The 20,483-nt window shown below is 43.4% G+C and overlaps 1 protein-coding gene across 3 annotated transcripts in view; it reads right to left on the bottom strand.

Moving 5' to 3' along the window:
* Positions 1 to 20,483, bottom strand: part of PHYHIPL (phytanoyl-CoA 2-hydroxylase interacting protein like) — a 123,968-nt gene that overhangs the window by 23,502 nt on the left and 79,983 nt on the right. Inside the window, exon 1 of one of the 3 annotated variants that reach the window (XM_057368373.1) lies at positions 14,785 to 14,998. The exons of 1 other annotated variant lie outside the window; for it this stretch is intronic. In XM_057368373.1, coding sequence (XP_057224356.1) covers positions 14,785 to 14,983 — 199 coding nt within the window. In that variant the 5' untranslated portion in view covers positions 14,984 to 14,998. Of the gene's footprint in view, positions 1 to 6,772; positions 7,021 to 14,784; positions 14,999 to 20,483 lie in introns of those variants that run through there. One more of the 3 variants, XM_057368375.1, reaches the window with a different exon arrangement.

The following is a 20,483-nucleotide window of genomic DNA, read 5'->3' as shown; positions in this document are numbered from 1 at the left end:
CCTCAATAAAAACAGCTTTTGTCTTTGAGCTTTGCAGAAGATATATGGAATTTTAAGTGAGGGGTTGGCTTGGCTTCTCCTTCTAGGGGACTGCTTCTCAGAGGCTGRAGGGGTGAGAATTTCTCTTCCCTAAATGATTCCTCCTGCCACTGTAGCCATTAAGAACTAGTGATCCRCAGGGCTGAACAAAGGCTGGCAGAGGGGAGACTGACATATGGCAAAACAAGTACAGAGCTCAGGTGTCCACTGTGTGTCTTTGTGAATGATCTAAAGAGAGATCACATTTGTGTATTGCAGACAACATTAAACAGAAGGAGCTGCAAGCACAAGATGGCTTAGAAGCACAGGCAGGAAATGCTACAATGAATTCTGTTACAGAATAAATGAAAGAATGCCTCTGGGAACTCCAGTGTGAAAGAAACACAAAGAAGAAGGGACATACACAGGAGACAATGATTAAAATCCTTAAGTATAAAAATTAGAAATTAACTACAAAAGCTATGTATGTATTTGTGTTTTGACCCAGTAATATCAGCACTGGAAGAGAACAGTGCTTCTGTAGGTGAATATGGCATAATTACACATCAAACATTTCAGCAGCTTTATAAAGGATCTCACAGCGTTACTACAAAGAATCATTGAATGAAAAGGGGCACAAATAGATCACCAGRAAAGATATAAATAGCTAATAATATATAACCTGGTCATTGCCAGACAAAATAACCCATAATCAATGATGCAGGTTTGACTGTCATAGAGCTCTAAAAGAAGATGAGAAGAAGGGAGGAAAACAACCATAAAAATTCAAGAATATAAAGGAAGAATTTGGATGACTCCATTTCTTGGCAGCAGGATGTTGAATGGCCAGTTTGCAGCAAAGCCTCGCTAGTTAGTGACATCATTACTTATGATAYAAACCAAGGCAGGATAAAATATTTGCTGAAGTGGAAGACACAGGCAAAACATTAGTTTTCTTCTCTTCTGCAACTCTAAAGATCTTTCATGAAGAATTGTTGCKTGATTCCATTTAGTATTTTTCTGTTCTAACAGTAAGGAATATTACATGTGAAGTCTGAGGCTCTGGCAAGAAAATAGAGCTAAAACATAGTAAGTATTTTTCTTCTGYAACAAGAGAGCTTTTGAAGCAATGCACGAGGTTTTAGTTCCTACCTGAAGCAGCATTATTGCTTGTCACAAAAAAATAAATAATATCATCACTATGTTCAAGTTCAGCCAAGTTAGACATAATTTTGTGGAAGAAATAAGTTTCTTAGCTGGTCATTCCACCCTAGAACCCTGGAAAAGTGATACAGTTTGCATTTTGAAGAGAATTAATTTAAATCTCAAATTTGCAGGTGGGGAGAGGAATAAACATAACTCAGAATTTTGTTTCCTATGGAACTTTCATGAATACAAGCACTTCTCTATTTGGCTGGATACAGAACTGTGCTCAGAAGTGTCATATTAAAAAAAAAACAAAAAACAAAAAAACAAAACTTTTCAACATCAAAGATTCAGGACAGTAAGAATTGCTGTGAAATTTGGATCTCTCAGTTGTCCTTCATGTGTGAGTTCTACCTAGACATTCAATTTTCCCCCATCACATGATAGCATTTCAGAAATAGCAGTGATACTGCTCCGTAATGCCAAAAAGGGGATTTGAAGATTGCATYCAGAGACTGGATGATGCCACTTCATCCCTTCTGTTTGAAAAACGAATGTGTACACAATATGGCCATGAAAACTCCAATTAATGAACTTCAGAAAAATCTTTCTGAATCTTCCAATAAATACAGCATAATAATAAACTCCTGAAATAAATTAGGAAACATGAGACATGCTCAAATGTCATGGAAAGCCAAAGGTGCAAGTTGTTTACATAAATCAGAAATGACATCTTAGCTTCTATGATGTAATGTTTTTATACAAGCCTGTTAGACTTAAGCAGTTGTGATGGTGCCAAGTGTTTGGAAGGTGATGAAATTGATTGAAACTGGCCAAGAAACCAATTACAGCTCTAATCCTGATGTTTTAATACCGTCTTCCAATATATGAAGACAGAAAAAAATTTTAAAAGTGCTTTAGTGAGACTGCATAGTTAAGCCATCAGTGGTTAGAAAATCCCAGAATGAAGCACACTTGAATAACCTTAAATTGGACACTTTGTTTAGATTATGATATAGTCCTTAACTGCATGATTACATACTAATTTTTCCACATAATTCTGACTTGTTCAGCATACATAATGAATAGTGCATACATAATGAACTATTTTTCTTGTAGCAGCTATTTGCTGCTGTTCAGTGTGCGGTCTCAGGACTTATTTGCTACGCATTATTCACWTTCTTCTCTGAAGACAAAATTATGAATTTCATCACGGGTTTTTCCATGTACCTCATGGGTTTTCCAGGCTACTACAGTGCCTGTCTGATTAACAAACATTCATTAGTTTCTTTTGAAAACATTGCTGTGAGGGGAGGCAGCAATATGTTTYCATTTTACACATGGAAAACTGAGGCACAGGAAAGTTATTTAAAGTGGTTATGTTCTCTCCTCTCACTGAAGTCCACAGCAGCCACTGACTCTCAATACCCCAWGGAACCCCTCTTTGCTGGCAAACAAACGAGAATTTGGCATTCTGGGCTCATGTGTGCCTTTGGAAGTTGTCACGCACTGGTACACACTRACCCTTCTCTGGTCACACCAATGCATGGCCTCTTCTGTCCTGTTCCATGGGCTTGGTCCTGTCCCACTTCCTTCTTCTTCCCCAGTCACATTTCAAAAGTTGTGAATCTGCATTCCTAAGGCTGTCCTTTCAGCCCCAGTCTCTCTGCTCAGTAAGTCTTAGTTCCATTCCTTTACTCCTGAGCTCTGTAATCCAAACAGCCCAGTGAACCCCCTCTTGCACTTTTTGTCTCTTTGCACAGTCTTCAGGTTTACTCTTCACAGGTTCCCAATCCTCATTCTTCACATAAATCTAATCAGGGTGAATATCCCCTCACCTTTCCGCCCACCCCAGTTTTACTTCCCTGAGCATGATGCCTGAACTTGGACTGCCTTCCTTGCTCCTTTGTCTTCTTTTCCCATTCTCATTCACGGTTATTTTGTCTCCTTCTGCCTTCCCATTTAACATAATCCCCAGTTTATAAATCTTTCCTTTTCTTCCACCCTTGACCAGCCACTGCCTCATGTCTGTTAGCAGCTTCAGGGGCAGTTTTCTTGCCTGACTCCCTCCATGTGCATCTCCCAAGGTTCAACATCCTCTTTGAAGGTTTRTTTCTCGGCTCTTCTCCTTTCTGCATTTTGACAGGTGTTGTTTTGATAGGTGTCTTCTGCTTTCCCTCCCTGTGTGCCAATGTAAGAGCACAGGGAGTGGATGACGGCGTCACCGCTGTCACCCTGGCGGGACCGAGCAGCCAAAGTGCATCATCTGCAGGGGGAGCACGGCACAGCCACACAGCAGCTTCGGSAAATTCTGCTGCTCACGTCCACCACTGTTCTACCAAGCCCATGAAAAGCCTGGTTTTTTTCCAAGGCTCGTGTTTTTCTGACATCAGCTATATTTTGATAAAATTGGCRTGCTGATGACTCAAAGGACATCCATCCATCTACTAAAGATTTAATCTCCAGGTAAGGCTAATACAAATATTATGAAAAGGTCACCAGAATGTTTGGCACAGATTAAACATTCATTTCTGACCTAAGTTTACAGAAATATGGCTACAGTGTTCAAATTTGGCAAAGGAAAATAACAAATGCTATACTTCTTCCTATACAAAGAGTGAGTTCAGGACAATTCTAAGGAACTACAAGTACACCAGACTATTACACTGAGCTAAGCAATTAGACCCATGTAAAAAAACAAGAACAAATAATGCAAGATGCTTTGGTAAATAACAGAGGATGCTGAAAATAACAGCTYGTAATTGGCTTTATAATGTTATATTCACTTTGAACCAAATCTTATCAGGAGTTTTTATCTAAAAAATATTTCCAAAGTGCATACATTTATTATCTCTTATTTAACATCTGTAAGCTTTTAAAGTGCTTTGAATCATTACGAGAGGTGACAATTCTTGCCTCTGAAAGAATTGAAAAAACAACACTGAAAAAACCCAGAAAAAATAAAAATAGATGAACTGTCATATTATTAATTGCTCACTTCAGCTCCTAGATTTGTGGCTCCTGTCTGTACCTCCACAGAAGCTATAACCCAGTTTTCTGAACACAAAATATCTCAATATTAATCCTTTCATCTTAGAAAACAAGAAAAATATTTTGCTACCTACATAAATTTTCAACTATTGCTTATGTTTTTACTGCAGCATTGCTTGTAATTCCAACTAAGTGTGTTGMAGAATTTTTCATCTTTGGATGTATAATGTTATGATTTCACTGGCTGTCTTTACGGTTACTACAGCTTAAAGACCAAAGACATTTTCAGAATAGGAAAATCTAGCATATTTATAATTGACTATGTGTAATACATTGCTATTTATCACAAAACTTCGATTAACCTCAGTGATATCAGTCGCCTTAAGAACTTCCCCTTTTTCCAACAAAGATACCCTAAAATAAATTGCAAGTATTTATAACATAAACATTCCCAAGTACACACTTAGGGATCTAAACGTATTAACTATACATTTGTATGCTTATCTAAAAGATGAATGCCTTCACCTTTGCTTCCTTTTGTGTTCCCATTAAAACAAGCTTTTTGATGCATAAGTGCCACCTGTAGGAAATACTGGAGTATGCTCAAGTGCAGCCCGGTGCCAACTGAGGCACTGAGTTGTCTCTCTCCCATCCCCAAAGGAGGCACCTCCTTTGGAAATTCAATATATTGAGGAAACAACGACTCTGCTTGATGGCAGCTTGCTTGATGAAGGTTAGATTGTAAAGCCACATCTACAGRAAAGTTGCTATTTTCCAGTGAAGCTTAATTAAAAAGGAACTGAAATGAAAAACACTACATTTTTCCATTTGCTTGTCTGCATGACAGCATTCCACAGGCAACAATCAGTCCTTCACTACAGCACATTGAACCAAATTGAGTTTGTGCCATGATTAACATGGAGTACTTCACTACTATTACTTAGGCTACAYAAATATGAAAGACTGCATAATTTATTTATTTTTATTTTTATCTACTATTAATGAAAAGGAATAGTTGTGAGAAAGTGTTTTAACAAAAAACCAGTCTAACCTCCACTACTATAAACATAGCTCAGTTTCCTGTTGCAATGAATAAGGCATGAATAGATGGAAGTGCAAATATTGTAATTCAAACATAAAAGGAAAAAATTAAAGTATTTCTAMTGTAGCTATAAAAATAATAACTAAGACTTTTCAATGCCTTGTCATTTGCTTTAATACTACAAGAAAAATAAAAAAAAACTTACAAAAATTCAGTTTTTTAAATGTTAGAGTCTGCCTAGGTCAAAAAAGTGAAATATTTAATCACAATTTGTAAAACATAACAGAGAAAAATGGTCTGACTCCCACTGTAGCCAGCACCTTTAACAGTTATGCTCCAAAAATACATTCACAAGGCAATAGTTTCATTAATTCAACTGTACCAATCACTGATACAGAATCTCCTTCCCCTGGTAAATTTACTAGCTAACATTAATTCCATACCCAAAGCACATTTTGCATCCAAAAATGAGAAGTTATTTTTAATAATTCGATGTGATGTGACAAGATAGGAATCATCTGGTGTATGAGCACAGATTATATGCCACTCTACGAGAAAATATTTTTTCATTGTTTGACAGTCAGTGACTCCATTTAGTTTTGTCAGTCACAGCTGTGTACAAACGACATGTCTCTCCTCTCCCCTCGTCAGCCTTCAGTGTCGCTTCGAGCACGTACACTTGTTTTGGCTGTCCTAATCATCACCTGACATTTATCTGCGCGCTTCAACACAGACAACCTTTAACATCCGCAGCTCCAACTGTGAAACCAAACTTCATCTGCCTGCCGGGACACGGCCGGGCGGATGGACGGGCGGGGGACYGAGCGCGGCTGTCCCCAGGGCACTGCGGTCTCCCGCGGCAGGCGCGGCGCGGCGGGAGCGCGGCGGGGAACGCGGCTCGGTGCAGGGCTCGGCGCAGGGCTCGGTGCAGGGCTCGGTGCACCCGGGCCCGCCGGCGCGGTGCTGTCCGCGGTGCTGAACCGYCTCCCTCTCCGTCTGCCCCCGAGCCCCATCTTGAGAGCCCCAGGCTCGGTCCCCTCGCCGCCTCATGGCTCTCACGAGCGACCGGCAACAAGTCCGACCGCTTGCCCACGCCAGCCGGCAYATCCSCCCGTGGATTTGAAACACGGGAATTGCCCTGTAATACAAAGGACTTTGGACACCGCGGGCAACAAAACCCCACCAGGGCCACTACCCCATCCCCRGCTCCAGACTCTCCGCAGCGCGGGYTGTAGCTCCCGTCGCCGCCTCTCCCAGAACAAGCCCCAGCGTCCATTCCTGGCAGGGGCAGGGTTGTGCAGCAGGCTTGCCCGGGGTAATCGCACTGCAACGCCAGGCACGGCWTAGGGAGCGGCGGTTTTCCCTCCCTTCCCTCCAGCAAGGTGCAACATTCTCTCCTTTTGTTCTCAACGGTAGAAGGGTGGCGGCGGCGGGAAGGGTGGGGAGCACTTGCACCTACAAAATCATGGGGGATAACAAAGGACCATACGCCGCGCGGATTAATTTGCATTAGCATCCATGAGGGCAGCAGCATCTTACGTCTGCGGGGATTAGCCGCGCCGAGCTCGGGCTTACCGTCCCTATCGCAGAGCTGAATCGCCTCCAGGCTCAGGTTCTTGATCACCTCCTCGCAGGGGCTCGTGGGGCTGCTCATGGTGTGCGCTAGGCGCGGAGCCTCCATCGCGCCCCTCGCCGCTGCCTGCTGTGGCTTGGCCGGGCGCTGGGGCTGGGGCTGGCCGGCTCCGCTCAAGAGCCGCGCGGCAGCGCTTCCCGGCGCCGCCCGGCTCGGCTGGGAGCGCTCGACGGAGGAGGCGGGCGGGGAGCGGATTTGTCACCGCAGCGAGCCGGGGAGGGGGCAGCAGCGAGGCGGGTGCCCGGCGCGCCCCGGGATGCGCGTTTAAAGGGGCCGCGGCCGCCGCCTCGGAGCCGTCCCTTCCCCCTCCGCTCCTTATGTAACGGCGGCCGCGCCTCCACGGAAGCTCGCGGGGAGTCCAASCCCTCCGGGTTAGGCCCTGCGAACGGCAGGTCCGGGTTCCAGCCGGCCTGCCTCGAGCACAGCTGCCCGCGACCACGGCGTGGTTTGTTTCGGGGGTACTCTGTAACCCGACAGAGGCACCCGAGGCAAAACCATTTCCAAGCCACGGTTAGCGATTTCCCCTTCCGTGAGTGCACAGCCCACCGTGAGTGCTCTATGCAATCGCACCCAATTGCAAGGGCTGTGCCATCCACTTTCATCCTTCGATTATGCAAGAATTTGCAGAAAGAAATGTTAGCTGGCTTTAGATTGATAAACCTAGAAAAGCTGGAAGAAGGTTATTGATTGCAAGAGAAGGTATGGGAGTGAACCATTTCTGCTCTGCACACTTCCCACCTGCCCTTTTTGTGGGAAAGAGAAATAATCCACATGGCAGTAGTGCCATTCCTATCAAGCTTTTTTGAAAAATGCTTATTTATCAGTTCCTAGTTTCAGGAACAAAAACAGGGCCAGAAAAGRAGAAAATTCAAAGAGTAATAGGATAATAAATTAAACTTGTGTAGCACTGCACCATCATCAGGTGTGACAGCTCAGCTCCCTCCCACCACAGGAYGGACAAAGGAGCAGGCCCTGGGTCTCCCGGGCTGCAAGAGTGCAGTGCTTTCTCCAGATCTTGGAGACCGTGACTCTGGGATCAAGCTCACCATGCTGGGATGGGATCACAAATCTCCAGACAAAGTGTTTTGAGCCCATTTCCTACCACACATTACAAYAAGCATTCCTAGCACCAGTTTGTTGTTTCACCAAACCAAAACTGACACCATTTAGCCATTGATCTTGAGACACCAGCACTGGCTGCTTAGAGAAACAGCAAGTTCATTGCACAAAGGCTCCCACTAAGATTGAGGCTGTAATGTTTCTTGGTCAGCATTACATCACAAAGTCCAAAGAGTCCCTAAAGCTCCTATTTCTCTTTCTGCAATCCCAAGACCACCCAGTGTCCTCTCAGTCCTCACTCATCTGGCACATAGCAAGCCCCATGCACAACTAGGTGTCTGTCATTGCACTGCCCCTGGACTCCTGGATCCTTCCATTCCTTTTGATAGTTTCTGGGACACCAGTCTCAGAAAATGAGCTCTGGTGTTACTTTTCACAAAGCCACTGCCAAGTGCAGCAGCCTGGAAGCAAGGAATAGGTTTAAGGATCCTAGACTCCTCTGACACCTTCAAAAATCTGCAGTACATTCTGGGGAGAAAGTGCAGTGCTGAACACCTTTCCAGCACTGTGTGCTCTACACACACACACACACACACACACACACACACACACTTTCTTGTTCATCTTTTATTTTTTTCCTGCTCTTTGTTTCTCTGATGTTTTTCATCAGGATGGAAAACGTATGCAGAGGGGTCAGACAGAGGAGAAATGGAATGAGTGGGAAGGGAACCTAAAGGAAGAGAAAATGAAAAGGAAGTAATAACAGGAAAGGAGCRTATGAGTCAATGGGGAGGTGGGAAGGGAGAGGAATATATGAATGAATGCACAGACAGAACGAGGACAAATATAGAATCAGAGAGGGAAGAAATGAAAGTGGGTGAGACGGCATTCATCAGGTTTTAATTTTGTCTCTGACAAGCATTAATTCCCTGCACTGAAGCAAAACCTTTCTCCTTGATATTGCAACTGTGCTTAGCACACAGTCATCTCCTACGTAAGGCTGGAAAATTTCTTTCCCTGAAGACGGTGTATTTAGTTTCTCGGCCTTATGTTCCACATTCATTCCCTTTCACAATGTGGCAGACACTTCAGCAGCTCACACAATCTTGTTACTTCTTTGCTATAACATTACATAAAGTCCATTTGAAACAGACACTGYTCTTGAATACTGAGAGAATTTCCCATTTTATTCTCTGTGCCTCTATTTTATACACCTTTCTCTCCTCTACTTYTTATTCTATGCAACTGAAATCAGGTTTTTAAGAAGGGATGGATTTTAAATAGCTCTTTGAAAGCAGACAGCTTTGGGGATGTTCCCATTCCTCAAAGGCCTCTCATTTCTCAGCTACCTTGTAGCAATAACCAGAGGCTGAGCTATCTCTATTTCTTTCCCCATACCATTAACTGGTTTTTTTTTTTTTTAAAGAAAAGACTGATTAACTSTCCAAATACTGGCAGACTTCAGTGTAAATTAGAGCAGATAAACCTTTCCCATAGCTCCACTTTTCTAAYGCTGGACCTGCCTGAGACAGTATTTTGCAGAGTCACACTTCAGACTCCATGCTTCCTTCAGCCTATTGCTACTCCCACTACACCTGGACTATGGATCAACAATTTTTAAAGCTCAAATTACTCCCAGTGAGTCCATGCAATCACTTGACAATGAATTTAGTCCTAGGTATTTAATCTCAGAGCACACAGTGTTTTTCCTACTTGAGGGAACTATACTCTGCTTGTCTTAACAAGCAATAGCATTGTCTGAGGCACAAGTTATRTTTGCGCTACAGGGTGACAGAGTCTCAGCATATAATCAGAAARTTTATTCTGTGACAGATTATCCCTGACAGTGTTTAGTGAAAAATGYCACATATCACAAATATGGGTCAACATTATGTAATGGAAAGTCTGCCAATGGCAGCACAATGTTAGAGACAGCAGAGGGTCATGTGTTTAGAACTGCAAAAGCTTGCAAAGAATTTGCCACAACAGCAACCTTTCAGACTTCCAACATTTAGATAAATAGAATCTTACCAACTTCTGTAGTTTGACAACAATGCGTCTGTTATTACAGTAACCTCACACAGGGAGAGAGAAGCAGCATTTCCTAGCGTGATGCACGTACCAGGAAACGTGAGCWGCGACACACAGCCCTTGCCTGGCAAGGTTCAACAATCTCAGCTCTCCTGCCTCAGCCTGGCACTYACAGTCCCCCAGGTAGGTCAGCAAGATCTTGCTGCAGGGCTACCACTCCACTGCAGAAAGGCAGAGAGGCTGCCAGCCAGCTAGAGAGGTGTGTGGCTTCTTTACTAAAAAACACAACCTCATTCAAGCCAGAAAGCAAGAGGAAAAGGGGCTGTRTATTCCTTTCCCCACCACAAATACCCCACATCCCCTCCACAAGGACAAAGTTCTGTGCCACCTGTGTTGCAGTTTTGAGAAACCTGCTGTGTATTAGCAGCAGARCACAGCACAGAGCTGGGCAACCACATTCTCACTATCTGAAAACTCTTTTGTATTTTACTGTAGCAGGTTTTTATCTGCAAGTTATAAAAGAAACCCCCTTTCTCAGACCTCAGCAAGACTCAGAGTTCCAACTCTGCCTTCCCACTTGGGAATAAAAACAGACCTGTGTTATTGCTCAGTGGACTGTGCAAGCAAAAGGCAAAAAAGATACAGACATCGTTTTCAGGAATGAAAAGCCAGGGAGGAATTAAAGACAGCATTTTGGGTTTTTCCCCCCTCCTATTAATATGTCTCTTTTGAGGAGAAAAGCAAAATATTAACAGACAGATAAACAGAAGGGTCAAAAACAGTCMTAAAAGGTGCACTGAATAAACTTAGCAACTAGTCCCTGGAGTTTCATATAAATAAATYCTTAGCAATTTTGCAGTCACTCTCTGTCTTTAATGGACATGTCAAGTGTTTCAAGCAYGTGAAGGCACATACTTGAAAAAGATCGTGTGCAAAGTATTCCTAAAATACCATAAGACTGAAGTAAAATCCACAGACCAGTGACAGAAACACAAAATCCCCAAAGCTGAAGACCCAAAGTGAAAGGCGTGACTCTGTAGATTTAATGTACAGTGTGACACAGCTTCCTTTGCTAACAGAGACAGACACTGATGTATGACAATTCAGAGCACTAGGCACAGAATCCAACCAGTAACCTCTTTGTTTTTTTGCAGACAGCAAAGCAAGAGCTTCCTCAAACGCTCAGACAAGGATGATGATGACAGAGGTCCCCTTGTATTCTCTAGGAAAAGCCAAGGTASAGCAGCAGTGTTTATTCTTAGCTCTAGAGTGAGTCTCTCTCCCTCTTTCTGCCAAGTAGCACCCATGGCCAGACATCCTGACACCAAATCCAGCAGTGAGGCTACASCTCTCCTGGAAATGTCTCTGCCTGCTGTTTTGTCCTTTGGTGTTGTTTGAGATGCTGGGAAACCCCAAATTTCTGGGAACTCTTCAGTGAGGTGCGTGCAGTAGCTCATAGATCTCAAAATGACTCTCCATCCATGTTCAGAAAGCTTCATTTCAGCAATTGGATTCAGCACATGCATTCAGGCTCCTCTTGCTAGGCCATAAAGCTAGGCCATAAAGCATACTTTAAAACAGCAAAGATGCAATTCTGAGGTAATCTTGTGACTTGTCGTGCCAGGGAACCTACTCACGAATCTGGARGAATGGCTTCAGTGTAGGGAAATCTAGTCTGCTCCTCAGATAAAAAGACAATCAGTCTGTGGAAAAGGCAACCAAGGGCATATGAGAGAGCCACTAAAGCACGAGTAGCACAAACAGGGTAGCCAAAATCTGACTCTGCCAAGTATCCCAATACAGGAATTAGAGGRTGTCAATAGCAGTTAATAGCAACAGCTTCAGAGCAAACAAAAGGAGGTGGTACTTCCTGCAATGGCTGGTACAATTGTAAGACCAAAGAGAGTGCCAGTGATAGAAATTTTTGTTCATCCAAGGGAAGACCGGAAAAGTTCATACAAAAGGAATCCTTTAGAGCTACAGAAACCACAAGTGACTCGGAGTCCCTAAGCTGAAAGCTAATAGGGTCCAGGGAAGAGTTASTGAACACGGTTATACGTGCTTGTCATGCCATTTATCTTCGCTAAACATCCATTTTCAGCCACTGCTCGAGACAGTACTAGCCTGGGTAAGTCGGGGCTCTGACCCAGGACGGCCCTGGCAATGCCCTGCTGTCCAAGCCTTCATTCCTTACCACCCACCATCCTCGTTCGTTAGGAACGCTCCAGAGTGTGGAGCCCTCTGATGGTGCTAGTTGGGCGTGCAAATCTCAACCTCATCTAAGCAACGCGAGCGATTAAAAGGGAATTTCCTCTCAGGTAAAGAAAGAGATCAAGCAAAWTATCATTTGGTTAATGTTATTGATGGCGCTGTTTCTGAATTTCAGTTTTCTGATTAGCTTTATACAGCGAGAATAAGCATCTAAGAAAGACAAATCCTTCCACATAGAAAAAAACCCACGTTTGTAGCTTCATAAAATTTGTTTCCTAATGGGCACAAAGTACTGTTAATGCTTAGCATTATCACTTATTAATTTCATTTKAAGTTGAGCCTCCCTTTATGAGATCCAGAGTAACCTTAGAGAACAATCTGAACCTCTCTCCTCTGCGCTGTTAATCAGTCTTCCCACTTTTGTAACCACTTTCACATTTAATTAGYGCCTTATCCTCCAGATACTGGACCATATCTTGACCTTTAAAGGATACTACTGCCTGCTTATCCTTGACAATGCTGACTGCTATTCAGATTTACTTTCTGTCTACAGTTCAGTGGCCAGCCTTTGATACCTTTAAGTGAATTTTAGCCCCAGCTGACTTGTTTCAGTAATTTCCTTAAAATATTATGTGGCACAACATCAAATGCCTTTTAAAAGTCTAGATGTTATTCTGTCCTCTGCTAATCCTCTGGCTTCATCAGAAGAGATGTGGAGGGATACACATTCCAAATGGCCTGGCTTGGTTTACTGTGCTATATCAGGGTCTCATTACACCATTCACCTCCATATAAATGCATTTCCCACTCAGCTCCACTATTTGTAGTATTTGTTTCAATTTGGAGCCATGCCCATAAGATAATAGATTCCATAGTTACTCTTAATTCAGTTTTTAAAGACTCCTGGCATGCTGACACTTTATTAGTCTCCTGATACTTCCTCAATTCTCTGTGGGGTTTTGTAGCAACTAGCTGTTCCATCAGTTCTTTAAATATCTGAAGGGACACCTCAGATGCATTTGTTCAAGTGATGATATTTCATTATGTATTTCTTAGTTACTTTTTCCCAGCAGTTCATAATTACATCAATGATTTCTTAACAAGCCATTWTTCAATGTTTAATCTCCTTCCCAATAAACTTCATGGCAAAAGTCCAATTAGTTTTAGGGGGAATAAGAACTGGTCTCAAAATTTATCTCCTTATTACAAATTAATTACAATTAATATTTTCTTGGTCAAGTAATTTTTTTTGTTGTGCCTTCAGGACTTATAACACAGTCTTTTAATATTATTTTTAACCTCTTGGCAGCTGTTTCAGTGTATTATCATACTGTCTCTGTTTCTCTCCTGGGTACTAAACTTATAAAACAAATCCCTGTTTTGGTGACCCTCCAATTTTCTGATTCTAGCACAGTTCATATTTTAGTTTTACTCATTTAAGTAGCCTRCAGTGACCCATTCTCTCTTCAGTGTTTCCCATTTTCATTGGAATAARACACATTTCTGCTGGCTTTCCATTAAGTGTCTTCTCACGTTCTCTCGACTGCCCTTTCCCTTTCCCCAAAGACTTTTCTGAAACTCTCTCAACTGATCCCRTGAATGAGATTTTCCTCATAATACTACACCCTTTCATTGGATAACCATAACKCTTCAGACAGCCAAGAAGAAGGTACAGTTCATTAATAAAGTTAATGAAGATAGTTTAAGTGATTAGTTCCCCAATTTCATCTACTGATCTAATTTTTTTTATGACCACAAAGCCATAAGTGTTTTGCAGAAGCACAGAAGGTGGGATCTAGGTTGATGTCACTGCTTTTGTACCATCACAGTCTGCTATGACCGAGTTGATGTGGCAACACAGGAAAGACAGMATTGTCTCATGCCCCTCGAGTACCATGAGACAGTCAATTAACTGCTGAGAAAACACCAACAAGGTTGTGCTAAATCAATGAGAGTAGGAACACCAAAACATTTCTTCTCCTTGGCTCAGAGACTGGTGAGTAGTGAGACTAATCTTAAATTTCTCTCATTTGGCTCACAGTCACTACAAACTCTTATACTGTTTTTTGGATCTATGATTATTTATATATATGCTTTGCACGGACCCAGGCTGGATGCCAGGTGCCCACCAAAGCTGCTCTTTCCCCTTCTCAGCTGGACAGGAAAGAGAAAATGTATCAAAAAGTTCATGGGTCTATATCAGTACAGGGAGAGATCCCTCAGCAATTAACATCATGGGCAAWATAAAATTGCCCTAGAGAAKTTAAYTGAATTTATTACCAACCAAAATCAAAGTAAGATAAMRAGAAGTAAAACAAATCTTRAAAACATCTTCCTCCAYCCCACCCTCTTKTTTGGACTSTCCCTCYTCYCCAGCCAGYGGCACAGGGAGATTGGGAATGGGGKTTATGGGCAGTTCATCACACATTGTTTCTGCTGCTGCTCAGGGAGAAGAGTCCTTCCCCTGCTCCAGCATAAGGTCCCTCTCACAGGAGACAGTCCTCCACAGACTTCTCCAGTGTGAGTCCTTCCCACGGGCTCCAGTTCTCCGTGAGCTGCTTTGGTGTGGGTCCCTTGGTGCAGGGTGCAGTCYTTCAGGAGCAGCCTGCTCCAGCCTGGGTCCCCTATGAGGCCACAAGCCCTGCCAACAAACCTGCTCCAGGGTGGGCTCCTCTCTCCACGGGTCTGCATGTCCCTCCCAGGAATCTGCTCCAGCACGGGCTTGCCACAGATTCACACGGCTCCTTCGGGCATCCTGCTGCTCTGCCATGGGTGTCCCTCAAGGGCTGCAGGCGGCTCTCTGCTCCCCTGTGGATCTTCATGGGCTGCCGGGGGACAACCGGCCTTGCCATGGTCRGGCTGCAGGGGAATCTGCTCTGGTGCCTGAGMACCTCCTGCCCCTCCTCCACTGACCTTGGTGGCTGCAGAGTGTTTCTCTCACATATTTTCAGTCCTTCCTTCCCTGGCTGCAATTACTTCTGCACAGTAACCTTTTTTTTGCCTTCCTGAGTATGTTACCAAGAGGCATTACTGCAATTTCTGATTGGCTTGCCCTTGGCCAGTGATAGGTCTGTCTTGGAGTCTGCTGACTTTGGCTCTGTTGGACGTGGGGGGAAGCTTCCTTAAGCCACCCCTTTAGCCATCCCTGTCCCCTCCCTGCTACCAGAACCTTGCCACACCATCCCAATGCAATATCCACAATTAAACCTCCACAATTTAATTAAAATCTCACAAAATTTCACAAGAAACAATTTCACTTAGAAACAGCAATGAGGAGTGTYTTCCATGGGTTGGCTCTGGTAGGAATTCATGTCCACTTAGCACCCATATAAGGGCAGATTAAAGAGAGTAGAGCATACAAATAGACAATAAAATGAGTATTCATCTACAGCACTGCTTCTTTAACAACATCCACAAGCATTTTAATTAAACCATGTTCTGCTTTGAATTATGTCCTACCAGACTGTTCTGAATATATGTCAGCCCTGCAGTATGTTATTTATTGGTAGTGTAACAATCCTTACAGATTTCCAGTTGTTGTACACACACAGTGCCCTGGAGTGTTTAAAGTCAGTGGAGGAGTTGTAACATTCTGTGAGCCTTGAAAATCCTAGAACTGACCTAAAATCTGTTAGTAACTGATTCATTGTTCTGCTTCTTAAACCAGGCTGTACAGGAGGATAACTGCAAAGCACATCTTTAGCCTAAGGAGTTTATTTGCCTTAGGATCTTTCCATGGTCAGTGGAGAGTGGAAAAATCCTCATCTGTTTCTCAAAGGGAGTTCATTGTAGGTGCTTGGAGTTGCCCCAGAGGAAATGCTTCCTCTTGATTCTACAGGAAGCTCGGGAAGAAATGCACTCTGAGGCTAAATTTAGTCTTTGTCAATGCCCCCCAAACTACTCCTATGTGTGTTTGCAACAGCCATCTTTGATAACCTACGATGCATKCTGGAGTGAGAAATGAGAACAGCACACAAACACGGCAAAACTCTCTCCTGGCCTAGCACCAGCTCCTCAGCTCCTTGTCCAGAGTTCAGGGGGCTTAATCTACACATGCTGATAGGGCTGGTTGTAAAGTGTTCAAGAACAAGTGTTCATTTATCCAGTCACAGCTGCTGCCTTATGACAGAGGTCTGACAGTGGCTCCTGTGTGATGGAACATGGGTCTGTGGGCAGACTTGTCCGATCACTGCRTATCTGGGACCTGCTGAACTCACATCAAATGCCCATTGTTTGCAAATTCTTTTTCCTGATTTCCTCTCTTCCACATTAACTGCTAACCTCATCTTTCACATGAGCTTTTAAAACCAAATTTACTAGGGTTGTTTATATAATTTTTCTTTTTAAATACCAGTATTTTTCTTCTTTATTCTCTCTGTTCTTACTTTTATCCATTTTCAGTTTAACCTYACCTACTCCCATCTGAGAGCCAGCTCGTGATTAATGTATCTCCAGATAAATTCAATTTAGCCATTGACAGTACTTTTTTGGGGTTGATCACATGGCATCCATCTGGTTATTTCTGGGATGAGGAGGGAAAATGAGGTAGCGAGTAGCAAGAAATTTAAAAATTGCTTTCTGTGTTGAAGCAGTTGATTTCAATTAGTGAAATTAATTTTTTTTGGGTTTGTGTGGCAAGGTTTTGGTAGATGCAGGGGTGGCTCAGTGARAAGCTGCTGGAAGTTTCCCCAAGTCTGATGGAGCCAATGCCAGCCCAAGGCAGAGCCCCTCTGGCCAAGGCCAAGCCCACCCACAYTGGTGGCATCACCTCTGGGATAACTGGCTTAAGAAGAGGGGGAAAACTCCTTATACAAGGGCAATCAGAAGAGAGGAGCGAGAATATGTGAGAGAAACAACCCTGCAGACACCAAGGTCAGTGGAAAAGGAGGGGGAGGAGGAGCTCCAAGCACTGAAGCTGAGACTCTCCTGCAGCCTGTGGGAAGTACTTTCACTGGGCAAGTTCAAGGGGGAGGGACTCCATAGTGGAGCAGGGGAAGAGTGTGAACAGTCCTCCCCTGAGAAGGAGCAGCAGGGAAAATCTGTCATGAACTGAGCAGAACCAAATTCCCCATCACCCTGTGCCACTGCTTGGGGAGCAGAGAGAGAAAATAGGGAATGAAGAAAAGCCAGGGAAGAAGGGARAGGTGGGGCAGGGCATTTTAAGATTTAGTTTTTATTTCCCATTATTCTCCTCTGATTTGATTGGTAATATATTAAGCTAATTTTCCCAAGCTGCATGCATTTTGCCTATGACAGTAATTGCTGAGTGATCTGTCCCTGCGCTGATTTTGACCCACAAGCCTTKCATTACATTTTCTCTCCCCTGCCCAGCTGAGAAGAACAGTGACAGAGCAGCTGTGGTGGGCACCAGGTACCCATCCTGGGTCAACCCACCACATAAATTTTCTGGTCTCTTGCCCTTAGCAGTTGACAGGAGAGTTGTCTGTGCGGACTTTGTCAATCTTATAACATATTGCCCGTCATGCGGTGGAAATATGAATTTATGAGGTTTTCCAATACCAGATCGAGCACAGCAACAGAGATAAGGGTATGAGGTGGAGCTCTACAGTTTTGTACTTTRAATGCCACTCTAGATTAGCCCTACTATTTTGTGTGGGCAATAGATACACAGTTACAATTTAATTCCTTGTATTTTTAGAACAGTCATTATATTTTAATAARTATTTTAATGCTGTAGCTTCATCAAATAAATTTAGAGGTTGCACCAGCTTAATTACACACATACACATGGTGATATACCGACAGTTCACAAAAACTAAGGACAACTTGCCCCCTTAATTTTTGTGTGCCACTAAACTGCTCCTGCCAAGAATTAATTAGACCAGGTATTAAGGCAGTACTGAACCCTGTATGTGTTTTTGGAGCAGAGCCAAATGTTTAAAACCTCTAGAAATTTGTTACAGCATATGTGTTTGCAGTCAGAAAATCTATCAAGCAAAGCCATTCAGAAAAGGAAGATATGACACAGAGTCAGCCTAAGGAGAGAAGGAAAAGTGAAATATTTTGTCACTGACCAAGGCCTATTCTCATTTGTCTAATAGTGCGATAGAAATGAGTGCCAAATCTTCAATTTCACTGCAGAGAGTTTGAGGCTTGAGCAAAAATGCTCCATTACCACTTTTTTATTGTGCTTTTCTGGAAGTTGAGTGATCTATCACTATAAACTAGGTGAAACAAATGAGGTATAAATCAAGCTAAGTTCAGGGGTTAATGAGATTAGGAGCTATCAGATCCATAGGCTATCTATAGACTAATCACTAAGTCTTATGSCCTCCGGAGTTAATTACACAACTCTCACAACATCAAAAATGCACATGACTGGCCTCCACCTGAATTGCAAACAGCCCTTCCCACTTCTAGCACAGGAGCAGTGATGTCCGAYAAAAATGTGACAGCAGATAATTCAGGGACAAAACACAGAAAAATACTCAGAATAACTTCAGGGCTTCTTTCCATGCTTAGGAGGTATCAGGGATGATCAGTGACAAATAAAACAGAAATTGGGAAGCCCAGCTTCCCAAAGGTCAAAGCAGAGGTCCCCCCACTCCTCTCACCAGCAAGTTCAAAACTGCCATAATTATTAACCCCTGTAAAAAATGATAAAAAAATGTACAGTGATCATGATGGCTAAGGTGGGGAGAACCAAGATCTGTGGGTTTTGGTTCTGGTTTGATGCAGTGCTTCTGCAGCTGAAATGGTGCCAYRCAGTCCTTTTGGGAAGAGTTGCTGCCAGCGAACATTATGAACTTGCAGTCAGTCTGGACAAAGATGCTCATTCCCAAAGTGCAGCTGKATGGCTGCAGAAGGCAAATGCTGGRAGTTAACAGGAGTGTCAATAAAGAAATAGGAGTAAGCAGTGGGGTTAGACTACAGTCACTTTGGGGGTTTGGGCACTCATTAAAATGACTGCCTGACAGCMCTGTCTAAATGGAAATATTATGCAAACTGTGAATTCAGCCTGGAGTAAAACCTCCTTCCTGTATCTTGCTGGCAAAACCCCTTTAAGAACAAATACATCCAAACTGAAATAGATCATGCAACAAGCTTTAGAGGGAACAGTCTTATCCCTATTTTCTCATTTTGGATTTCTCCACCCTCTCGAGAGATGGTGGTCTGGACTCCTCACACTGTCAAACTCCCACTGACCCCAACAGCAAACAGCTCATCTCCAAACACAGCTGAGCCGAGCAGCCAGCTGYCTTGGCTTGAGCCAGCTGTTCTCAAACAGAGCTTGCAATCCCACACGCAGCTGCAAGGCGGGCAATGAGAGCAGGGTCAGTTCTCCAAACTATTATGTGGTGCTTCCACAGACTGTGGGAGCAAAAGCTTTGCTACAACAGTGATCACGGGTATCTTCTTTCACTGCTTTAAAGCAGTGTTTTCCCCTCTTCCTCCCCCTCAACTAGTGATGGAGTCTTATTACTACTTGATCCAGCTGAACCCTAAGGCTAAGTTTTCAGCACTGGGCATACTCCTGCAGAGAGAGTTTTGTATGAATTACAAACTCAGGACATTCAAATACTACATCAATTCACTTCCCACAGGCTGTCTTCATGCATGCTTATTCATCTTGAAATGATGGTACTCTAAGAAGTCACTTAAGCTCTTAAGCTTTCCTGATCTCATGTCACAACTTCAAGGACAACCAAAAGGAAGAACGTTTGGAAAAGCACAAAAACAAAACCTATAGTCAGAAAATTTCTGTTGCTGCAACTGCTGCTAAATAAAGAGATCACTCCCTGCACAGATAAAGCATAACAGTATGTTCTGCTRTATAGCTCATAACAAACTTTGATTCAGTCATTTCTGTCACCAAAAGATTATTGCTGTGGTGTCCTCCGTGTTTTGGGACACAGACAAACATAAAAGCCCCTCTGCACACACCCTTCTACAGACTGTAAAGGAGAAGCAAAGAGCAAAGAAATGTCCCACTTGGGGRAGGGCTGGTGGCTGCTTTTGACAATCACATTCTTATTCTGGCTGAGACATCTTCAAATTCTTTTTCCTGTCATCACATTTGGAGTATTGGTAGCCTTTACAAAGCGCTCTTGTGYTTTGAAGATAACATTACCACACAAACACTGGCTGTGCACCTCCTAAAAGGCTAAGCAGCACTTTCTTACAGCCTTAAATGCTGTCTCCCAGGTCTGCCGGAGATCACAGGGGCTGGCACAGGGGAGCAGCTAAGTGCAAGTCACTTGTAATGTTCTACCTGCTAACTAACGAGCTGACAAGCCCTGGCAGGCTGGCCGGAGCTGCGGGCACACTGCRCTTGCTGGAGCTCATTTCAGAAGTGTAGCACTGCTTCCCTCTCTCTCATGCCCTCTGCCA

The sequence above is a fragment of the Malurus melanocephalus genome, unplaced genomic scaffold (assembly GCF_030028575.1).
Source record: "Malurus melanocephalus ecotype Western Australia unplaced genomic scaffold, MMel_1.1 scaffold_91, whole genome shotgun sequence".
Classification (NCBI taxonomy): Eukaryota; Metazoa; Chordata; class Aves; order Passeriformes; family Maluridae; genus Malurus; species Malurus melanocephalus.
Note: the sequence above shows the minus strand (reverse complement) of the source record. Positions and strands in the feature narration are given on the sequence as shown.